Raw genomic sequence first — 10,892 nt, 5'->3', positions numbered from 1 at the left:
GAATACTAAGAAACTCTGAAATTCCTGTAAATATTTCAAAGATTCTACTTTAAAGGGGCGGCTGTGACTCAGGTGGTAGACCTTGGGCAAGACACTGAACCCCAAGTTGCTCCCGATGGTGGGCTAGTGCCTTGCATGGTGGGTGACTGTGTGTGTGTGAATGGGTGAATGAGAAACAGTGTAAAGCGCTTTGTAGAACCGCTAAGATTAAAAGGTGCTATATAAGTGCAGACCATTTACCATTTAAGTATACCCCACTGTAAGTATAATTAATCTAATCTAGTTTCAGCTCATTTCTGTCAGTCACTGACTACACCTGTAAAGAATGTTCCTGAGAGTATGGTACGTAAATGCATAAAGTCAAGTCACAGGAAACAGTCCTCAAGTGCAATGATCCAGACATGAAGAGGATTACCACACAAGAACATTTTGCTCACAGACTGATGCAGACTCAAAAACAGAATGTTAAATGTGAAAAAAACCCTAGAAGAATCAGTTGCTTTTAACTCCAAATATTGTATCAAATGTATATTTATTCACTTCAGCAATTCACTGACATTAATATAGAGAATATCTTTTTAGATATCATGCCATCCTAAGTCCAACTGAAATTTTTCTGAATGCCCTAAAAATAGAGGTAACTTTTTGTAATAATACACTTGAGCACCTAATGTATAAAAAGTACTTGTAACAAATTATGATATATAATTTCATTCCATACCATTTTGACAAGGCAGTAGTTTTGCTATCATTTACATGGAAAAATATAAAATTAATCATATTTTTATAAATTCCCCATTTACATAATTAGAGTCAAATTTGCAAGTTCTTTTAGTCAAACAATTATGCTTTTTGTTCATTCACCATCAGTTACTCTTTCCAGTTTCAGAAAAATCTGACAAGTTTTTTTTCTTAACAGGCATTCAAGCTGACATTTGGGCTGAATAAGTAGCTACTCCATCACGTTAAAAACACAACAGATTTAACTGACATTGACAGTAGTCCTGAGTTAATGTGATGGGCTAAACAAATTCTAATGTTCTGAATTAAATGATTTTGTCATTACTGACAGGTGTTATAGAAATTGACTTTTTCTCTGATGGAATTTCGGATGTCTGTAACATTGCTTTCCAGCTCCGCCAGCTCATCCCGCTGCTGTTGCATTCTCTGCTCATTCTTCTGCAGTTTTCGCTCCAGCTCTACAAACACGAAACAGCAGTTGTCACAAGATTATTGCAAAAAAGAGGGTGATATCTCAATAATAATTAGACCCCTTTGCTATATGTAAACAAAAAGTGATGCGTGCACAACCTGATTGCGAAGACGTGAGTAGCCTAGCAACCTGATGCTACTTATGCTACAATAACCTGGCTGAAGAATCTATCAAGATTTTTTTAAAGAATCAGATTGAGATTAGCTAAAATGTTATCCATATATTATTATGGATTACCACTAGAAGCGGTGCCCTATCCTGCAATGGCCAGACATATATACGTATCTCATATAAAGGCATACAAGTCTCTTGATGCTTACAGCTTTGTTGTTTGTAGGCACATTCAAGATGTAATGTTTTATGATTACACTGAGAACACTGTGGCACTGACAGCTGTGGTAACAGCCAGCAAGAGGCCATAAACCCATTTGTTACATTTTAATGTGCAATACACAATTTTTAACATACAATGTGACTATTTTTATATTATTATTATTAACATTATTTATTTTTATTGTTTTATTGGTGTGCTTGGTTTAGTCTCTCTGCACTGATCAGATGTGGTGCTTCAATTTCAATGTACTGCTGTTCAATGACAATAAAGCTTCTAAGATTCTAAGATTCTTGTTAGCCGAATAAATTTAGCTAGTATCTTGATGTTGATTTTAGGCAAGCTATGTCATTTTTAAAGCCATAAAATTTAGGCATATAAGCTAACTAGCAAACTAAATTCTCAGTTAGCATGCCAACTTTACTGATATAATAGGGAACTGCAAAGACCAGAGCTCCTTGACCAATTATCCCTCCTGATTGCCTGTAACCATGACTGTCTTTACTGTTGGCTTAGAAAAGTGTCCAATTCAATAGTATGCAGTAAAAATGAACGTATCTATCAAAACTTTTCCGATTCTGACACCCAACAGCACAAAACCAAACAGAATTTGTGAAAACAAATTCTGATTTGCTCTTAACAATCAGTAGAGTCTCATGCTATGTTTTATGCAACCAGGAGGCACGGCTGATGTCAGAGTGATGTGTCTTACTCGGGGGTCTATAAATACATACTTTTAAGTGTTTCCATGTCCTTATTGGCCTTCCTGAGAAGATCCTCGGCCTCGTTCTTCATGTCCAGTGCTTTCTGGGTAAAATTGCCTACTGCCGCTCCTCCCAAAGAATCAATCTTATCTTTTAGTTCCTTATAGCGAGTCTCAACATGTGACAAATCCTGGTACAAACACATACACACACACACATACACAAAAATAACAAACATGTAACTTCAACCCAAAGATATAGAAATAGAAGATGTTAAGTCATAACTTTTCTTAACAAACGTACCTTTTTAAGTTCAGAGGCAGCCTGAGTGGCATTGTCTGATAGCTCCTTGGCTTCCTTGGCTTGCTGTCTATTTTGTTCTGTCTTATTTTTCAAAAAATCCACTTCTTGGGATAAATTAGCTAAACGCATCATCATATCCATAAGGCTGGCTTCTAAATTTGAGAGCTTGTCTTCCACCTGGTCAAAAGGTATTATTGAGGACAAAATATAAGGTATATGAGAAAGAAATAAAGTAAACTTCCAAATATTGAGGTAACAAACACAGCCCTGCCAAATAAGTGCAGTCATACATGAATGAAACACACACATACACACATACACACACACAATGCATGTACACAAACTAAAGCATAGAGCATACCATTGCAGTAACGTTCTGTGTGCTGTTGAGGTTTTTCAAGGCTTCCTCTATTACTGTCCTCGCCTTCTCTATGGCCTCCTGAGTGGTGTTCATGGCCTCTTTAGTCTTTTTAATAACATCAGTAATTTTCTCTGCTTTTTCCCTACACAAAAACAAACCACAAGTCACTTAGTTTGTCAAAAATAGTATTTTCAAAGTCACTGGGCCTTATTTTCACAATTCATACACAGAAAGAAAAAGATTGTCGTATTGATCCACATGTAGCTCATAGGCTCACAGACCACTTTATTAGGAACACCAGTAGACCTGCACATTCATGCAATTACCCAATCAGCCAATCACTTGGCAGCAGCGCAGTGCAAAAACATCATCCTGATGCAGATCAAGAGCTGTACAGGAAGAACAGGAATCAGAGGCTACAGTGGGCACGGGCATGCCAAAACATGGCAGTAGAAGATTAGAAAAAGACCAGATGATGTTTTTCCAATCTTTAACTATCCAGTTTCGGTGAGTGTGTCCCACTGTAACCTCAGATTCCTGTTCTTGGCTGACAAAAATGGAACCTGATGTGGTTTCCTGCCCATCCTGCCACATGTGGTCTTTTTGACCATCCACCTCAAGCTTCGCATGTTGCACATTCTGAGATGATTATCTATTTACCATGGTTGTAAAAATTGTTTATTTGACTTACTATAGCCTTCCAGTCAGTACGAATCAGTCGGGCAATTCTCCTCTGACCTCTCTCCGCTTGCACAACTGACACTCACTGTGATGTTTTTTTGTTTTTTGCACCATTTTGTGTAAACTCTAGAGACTGTTGTGTGTGAAAATCCCAGGAGATCAGCAGTTTCTGAAATACTCTAACCAGTCTGTCTTGCACCAAAAAAGCATGCCAAAGTCACTAAGATGACATGTAAAGCAGAGAATTAACTACAGCTCTTAACCTGTTTCTGCATGATTTTATGCATTGCACTGCTGCCACATGATTACCTAATTGGATAGTTGCATTAATGAGAACGTGTACAGGTGTTCCTATTAAAGTGTCTGCTGAGGGTGTAATTTAATAATAATAAATAACATATAGCTTTTTCAGACATTTCACTGAATCTGTGAAGTTCCACACATAATGACATCCTACTGAGTATTCATATATAGGAGTTGGGTGAAGTAGGCTATTTATATTGAATTGGAGTGTCATAAATAGTGTACATCCCCAAAAAAGTTATGAGAAATGGGATAGACCTTTTCCACCTTCACTTGAAGTCAGAAAAATACCATTTTCATACCCTTGCTAACAGTGGGGCTTGACAGACAGAAACATAAACACAATTACAGACTAAAGTAAGTTTGAAAATACCACTGCTCACAGATTTTCAATGTCACATGATCTGGGCATCACTCTGGGCAAATTAACTTCTGACCATAAATATAGCGAATGGGTGAGAACAGGTGAGAAAATTGGCTTGCATCCAACTAAATGAGCAGTATGCAGTGTGTGTGTGTGTCTTTTTCTTCATGTGGATCTGTCTTACTGTTCATTGGTGGCTCTATCAAGCAGCTCCTTGGCTTTGGCCAGCTGCTCAGTGGAGTAGTTGAAGACTCCATCCATGTCAGTGAGGTTGGCAATTCTGTCTTTTAACTGCAGAATTATGCTGTCCACTACAGTCCGATTGACTGGCAGCGTGATGGCCAAAACCTGCCGTGCCACTTTCTCTATGCTCTCTGGATCTGCTCCTTCCTCTGAAAATAACAAATAGCCACATCTATTTTCTCAATCACAACACTATGTGTAATAAACTTATCATACTTACTCAAAAGAGATCGTTTGGCAGATATGTGTGAATATCCAGTTATTCATAAAAAGATTAAGAAGAGACATTATAATGACATTATCATGTCATCACACAGAGAGTGACCTGAAGAAGCACCAACCAGTTAAAAAGTCTCGGATCTTTTGGATGAAATCTTTCAGTTTGTTATTGGATGTTTCAAAGAGCTCTTTCTTCTTCCGGGCTTTATCCAGAGTGTTCATCGCCTGGGCCTTCACATTCTCAGTGAGTGTGGCAATGTCTTGGAGCTGGGACAAGGATTATAAAGAGACTGAGTTTTAAAGAATATGGACACGAAATCAGATTTTTAAAAAGGGCCATGATCTCTTGATGGGGTAAAATGTTTTAAATGCATTAATTTGAATGTGAAAAACTAGATGCATTCTTTTCCAATCCATAAACACCAAATTTCAACACAGAGTTGATGTATAATTGGATGATATTGGGTCTCCCTAACTGTTTAGCAAGTAAAACTGTATTGAGAAAAAAGGTTCCAGACATCCAACACACACATCAGAATATAGTCAATAGCTTGCTCTGGCTCTCTTTCACACACATATAGGTTGCAAAACAGGGTGATGCCATCGTATATATGGGTCCTCCATCACATATAGCAGAGATAAAAATAGACTGTTCTATCACATCCATGTTTCTGACCATAATACTAATAGATTCTAATCTAATAGGTGTATGGCATGACTGTCAAACTTCTTTTCTTATGCTTATTTGCTCACTTGAGGCCTGGAGGAATGGGAATATTTCCTCCTGTCCATCTAGCAACTAAACAGTCACTTGTGTTATGTTGTCAACATGACGGATGTGACAATATTGATGTGTTGACGACAAATTTATACCTTCATGCAAATACAGCCCTGTTTCGCTAATTCTGAAATGCAAACCTAGCCTAAAAACTGACCAAACATAAAAAGAGAGATCTTTTAACCAGGTACGAACACTGTTTCACTCAATGCGAGTCCACATACACACTTTTGAACATACCTTTTTGGCCATGTTCATAAGGTCCTCACTGACAGCTGTCAGGTTCTTGCTGACATCACTGGCTTTCTCCAGCGCCCTGATTGACTCGCCAACTGTGCCGTTGCAGTGTGGCCCTCCACACACCAGTGAATCATTACTGTCCTTACAACCAACACCTCCACAAGGGCTGTCTGGACATGAACCATCAGCGCTCGCATTGCCACTGCTGCCACACACCTGAGAAATGAGCACAAGGAATTTGCAAAGGTGTAATGCACCCAGTATCTGTCCTTGTACCTACATCAAAGTAGTACATCATATATTTATTGCTAGTACTTCAACATGAGTGTGTGCTTACAGATTATCTACCTTTTGGCTCAGGTGATGGACCTTTTTATCCATGTCTTCTTCTTTCTTTTTGAGCTCAGACAGGGACTTTTTCTGAGCTGTGAGATTACGCATAAACTGGCCCTTTCTCTGGTCCAGCAGCGCCTTGGTGATGTTGCGTGTGTGTCGAGACTGTTCCACAGGACTCTGAGTCCCAAAAACAGAAGCGTTGCACTTCTGCTCAGCGTCCAAAGACTCTTGGTAGTACTTCCGCACTTTATTTAGCAGATCTGAGCAGCCAGGGAGAAAGTATAGCAAAATTTTCTGAATACTGGAAAACATGAGTGGGCTGATATAAAAATTGTGCACTGCCTGCACACATTATAAAAAGCTTTCATAATGTCATTTAACAGGAGTGATCCCATTGTCTGTACAGGCATGTCAGGAAAAAAATCCCTTTTACAGGTTTACCTATAATTCCACTACTGATGGAGTTTTCCAGCTCTCTGCGCCACTGAAAAAGGGTGATGTTCAGATCCCAGAACTCTCGCTCAAGCGATGTCAAATTGTGTTTTAGGATGTTGTTATGCTCTGTTGTCACGTTCAGTTCTCTCTCTACACCCATCAAACGGCCGTCAGTGACAGCTACCTCGGCCCTGAACCAATAAAAGGTTAAGATTTAGACCCTTCATTCAATTCAACTAGAAATCCTCAATGGATCGCTGATGTGCCAGGTTGTGCTGTAGAGCAGTGCCCTCTAGTGGTCGGTGTGACTGTATTACCTCAAGTCGTCAATGGCCTGGATGATCTGCTGATATATCCTGTCTCCTTCTCCATCCTGGAGCAGCTTCCGGATCTCAGCCAACTTCTGCTCCAGCTCATGGATGCGGGTGTCGCCAACACCGGGCACCTCGCCCATCTCCAGGATCTTGGTTATGATGAAGCGGATTCTATCCATGTCATGTTTGAGTTGGCACACAATGTCGTCCCACAGCTGGAAGCAGGGGTGGCACGGCACACATTTGGGGAAACCTCCAGTAAAACCACGGGCGCACTCGTTACAGTGTTGGCCTACTGCCCACTCTTTACACTCACATGCCCCTGTGATACGGTCACACTGCTCTGTCACTGATCCCTGTCTGTGACAATCACACTCTGCCCAAACCGGAAGAAAGCAAGAATTAAAAGCAGCCTTGACCCAGATTAACACAGCCTGTACTGCTATGGAAACAGGTATGTTTGTTGAAGTTTTGTAACTCTTACCGTTACAGCGCACTGCTGGATCACCCCAGCTGAACAGCTCACATTCGGTGCACTGCTTGCCTCCAAAACCGGGCCGGCAGTGACACTGTCCGCTGATCTACACATATGGGAGAAAGGAAGAGATTGTTGTGAGTGATGAGTCTCATCTCTTAATTTGATTGACATTCAGAGCCTGAATGTGTCCATCGCTAATCCAGTGTGCCATGTTTAGAAAATGTCTAGCAGATTTGTTTATAGGCATACCAAGTTGCAGTGTGAGCTAAAGCTGTTCTGTGGATGGCATTCACAGGCCTCACAGCCATCATCCATGCCCAGGTTCCAGTGGTTGGCAGCACACTGGTCACAGTTATTGCCAACAATGTTGGGCCTGCAGGGACATGCACCAGTTTGCTTGTCACAGTAACACACCTCATCACTGCAGTACTCCTGGTCTGTTCCCATTCTCATACATGTACAGCCTGACAGACAGAGGCACACAAGCCAAACACGAGACAGCATACAAGGTGTTATCGTTATGATTTTCCACTTTAAATTTCCAGTTCAATTTGCATTAACAGACAATACCCAGACTCAATACTAAAGCAACTGTGTAACTGTAACTGTAACGCATATCATCAAAGAAAATTTGGTTACACTTACGCCTACAGTCCCTGGCCAGGGCATTGCCAAAGTAGCCAGGCTTGCACTCGGAGCATGAGGGTCCGTCTGTGTTGTACAGGCACTTCAAGCACTGGCCTGTGTGGGGGTCACATGAGTCAGGATCTTCAGCCACAATGTTCCCATTACACTCACATGGCCGACACTCTCCATCTTTTTGCTCTGGGTGACCATAGTAACCCGGAGCACAGCGGTCACAGCGATGTCCTGAGAGATACAATGCCATGTTAGTAACAAAATATCAATAACTAGTCTTTCAATATGTAGAACTGAAGATTAACACACTGGAAGCAAGGTTTTAGACCTGACTGGTTGATTGTTGAAGAAATACACTATATGGCCAAAAGTTTATGGAAACCTGTACATAACACTCATATGTGCTTTTTGAACATCCCATTCCAGATTTAGTCCCCCTTTGTGGTTATAATAACCTCCATGCTGCTGGAAAGGCTAGATTTTGAAACTTGGCTGTGGGAATTTGTGCATTCAGCCACAAGAGCATTAGTGAGGTCAGCCACTGATGTCGGGTAAGAATGTCTGGGTACAGTCGGCGTTCCAATTCATCCCAAAGGTGGTCGGTGGGGTTGAGGTCAGGGCTCTGTGCAAGTTCTTCCACACCAACTTTGCATGGCAAACCATGTCTTCATGGACCTTGCTTTGTGCACAGGGGCACTGTCAAGCTGGAACATGTGAAGGGAAATTGTAATGCTACATCACATAATGACATATGGCTATAATGATCAGGTGTCCCCAAACTTTTGGCCATATAGTGTATTAGTGTAATGTGCGGTTAGTGAAGACAGGATGGAAGTGTGTTAACGCAGCTTGGTATTTATTATGGGCAGTCCAAAAATCATATCAATGTTTGACCGAGTCAATGCAAGAGAAGCAAAGAGGTGAGGATCAAAACCAGAAAAACCAAAACTATGACACATGGCACTATGGAAACAAAGCTTCGAAATGTATGATATTCAGTGAGACTTTGTGAGGAACAGTGACACACAGAGGAAATAAGAAGGCAAACTAATCACAGAAACCACAGAAAAGGTGCATACAATCGGTAACAGACTAATAATGGGAGAGGGGAGGGGACAGGACCAAAACCAAAACAAAGGTACATATCAAAATATCACAGTGCACATGATATGATTTCAAAACAAAACTGTGCACAGTGCTTGTCATGCTTGCACTGAGAGGGGGTATCATGCCTATAGTAACATGATTTCTGAGATTCTTTGGAAAAACTGTGGTGTGCAATGCAATTGTTCTAGCTGGTTTCTTTATTTCATGTTTCTGTTGACATTTTTTGGCAAGTAAATGAGCACTGCCCGACATGGAAACTGCTCAGCTCTGCCATTTTTCTTTAAAAGGCACTACACGAGGCAGACATAGTTTTTGGGTGGGATGAAGGGTAAAGCGTATCAATGCTTTAATGAAAAATTACAAAGTGATCCTTTAATTATGAGTTAAATGCATGTTGGAAATTGAGGGAATGACAGATAGACAGCTGAGCTGGAAGGATAGTTCTGCAACTGGCTGGATAACTAAAAAGATCACCTGATTGATTAATTTACTATTTCATTCATTCCTGCACTGAAATCTTAGCTAATGAAACTGACCTGTGTATCCTGGCTTGCAGTGGCACATGATCCGGTTGGAGGAATGTTGCATGTGACAGGAATCTGCATTTGAATGTCCACTGCCTGGGTTTCCTGGGCAAGGACAGGGGTGGCAGTGTTCTCCTGAACCCAGCACTGGGTCACCATAATACCCATTCGTGCACCTAAGGTAGTATAATATTCTGTGTTATCTGTGCTGCATCAAATCAACACATTCTCAGCTGGTGATGAACGTTATGACTAACCTCTCACATAGATGGCCTGCTGTGTTGTCCCTGCAGTGAAGGCATGTGCCAGTGTGCGGGTCACAGGTCTCTGAGTGTCCATTACACTGGCACGGCCTGCAGTCAGGGAAGCCCCAGTGACCAGGCTGGCATTCAGAGCACTGCCGCCCAAAGGCCCCGGGTCTGCATGGGCACCTCCCTGTAACTGGGTCACACTGCTGAGCATCAGAGCCATCGCGGTGGCACTCACAGGCTGAAGGAAACATAGAGGAATTAAAAAAAAGTGTCACATACTACTAAGTTTATCGCCGAAGAATCTCTAGCAGGCAACGTACCAGTGCAACCATAGGGTCCAAATCCATATGTTCTCGGTGCACACTGGTTACAATGACGGCCAATGACGTTGGGTTTACACTGACACTGACCTCCGATCTTTTTACACTCGACACTCAATGAACCCTGAGCATCACAGTGACAAGCTATAAAGGGTAAGATAGTAAAGATGGAGTTAGTATAAACATCAGTGCAGAAACGCAAGCTACATTGTGAATTTTAACATTATATGACATGATTTTAACATGATATGACATTTATATCATTTCTTGTGATTACAGTTTTTATGGCCTTAACCACTCGAATAAAATAACTTGGTTTTGAGTCATGGTGCCTAAAAACTCACATATTGCTCCCGTATGCATGACAGAAGAGATGCTGCAGATCAATTTGATACAAATCTCAGCCAGATTTGGCATTGGCGTAGTCATAAAGGAGTCCAGACACATGTAGCGCACCATGTCTTCTCGCCGCTGCACAGCCAGGGGATCGTTACCTGTGAACCCTGGCAGCTCCTCATACCGGGGGATTAATACAAGCTAGACAGGACAGATGAGAAACAGAGATGGAATGTCAATCAGACTGAAAAATACAGAGATGAAAAAGAGTAAGCAGAGCAGCAAATGAGTAGTTTCATTTAAACAAACAGATAAAGTTTGCTTTATAACTTCAGTTTATTTTGAAATTACTTTAGCTTAAGTTTTGAAACTGATGAAGGCGAATCTTATTTCTCGCTAAGTAAGTCATTCT

The 10,892-nt window shown here is 41.1% G+C and overlaps 1 protein-coding gene across 3 annotated transcripts in view; it reads right to left on the bottom strand.

The window, feature by feature from the left end:
* Window positions 1–500: 500 nt before the first annotated feature.
* Window positions 501–10,892, bottom strand: part of lamb2l (laminin, beta 2-like) — a 45,176-nt gene continuing 34,784 nt past the window's right edge. For all 3 annotated transcript variants that reach the window (XM_026921052.3, XM_053240987.1, XM_053240988.1), the window contains 17 exons: window positions 10,489–10,681; window positions 10,145–10,288; window positions 9,831–10,062; window positions 9,586–9,749; window positions 7,949–8,173; window positions 7,553–7,767; window positions 7,310–7,406; window positions 6,829–7,201; window positions 6,518–6,702; window positions 6,089–6,336; window positions 5,741–5,956; window positions 4,845–4,989; window positions 4,445–4,652; window positions 2,913–3,054; window positions 2,552–2,728; window positions 2,279–2,438; window positions 501–1,199 (listed from right to left, as the gene is read on the bottom strand). In XM_026921052.3, coding sequence (XP_026776853.3) covers window positions 1,063–1,199; window positions 2,279–2,438; window positions 2,552–2,728; window positions 2,913–3,054; window positions 4,445–4,652; window positions 4,845–4,989; window positions 5,741–5,956; window positions 6,089–6,336; window positions 6,518–6,702; window positions 6,829–7,201; window positions 7,310–7,406; window positions 7,553–7,767; window positions 7,949–8,173; window positions 9,586–9,749; window positions 9,831–10,062; window positions 10,145–10,288; window positions 10,489–10,681 — 3,261 coding nt within the window. In that variant the 3' untranslated portion in view covers window positions 501–1,062. The remainder of the gene's footprint in view (window positions 1,200–2,278; window positions 2,439–2,551; window positions 2,729–2,912; window positions 3,055–4,444; window positions 4,653–4,844; window positions 4,990–5,740; window positions 5,957–6,088; window positions 6,337–6,517; window positions 6,703–6,828; window positions 7,202–7,309; window positions 7,407–7,552; window positions 7,768–7,948; window positions 8,174–9,585; window positions 9,750–9,830; window positions 10,063–10,144; window positions 10,289–10,488; window positions 10,682–10,892) is intronic.

Source organism: Pangasianodon hypophthalmus, chromosome 16 (genome assembly GCF_027358585.1).
Source record: "Pangasianodon hypophthalmus isolate fPanHyp1 chromosome 16, fPanHyp1.pri, whole genome shotgun sequence".
Taxonomy (NCBI): domain Eukaryota; kingdom Metazoa; phylum Chordata; class Actinopteri; order Siluriformes; family Pangasiidae; genus Pangasianodon; species Pangasianodon hypophthalmus.
Note: the sequence above shows the minus strand (reverse complement) of the source record. Positions and strands in the feature narration are given on the sequence as shown.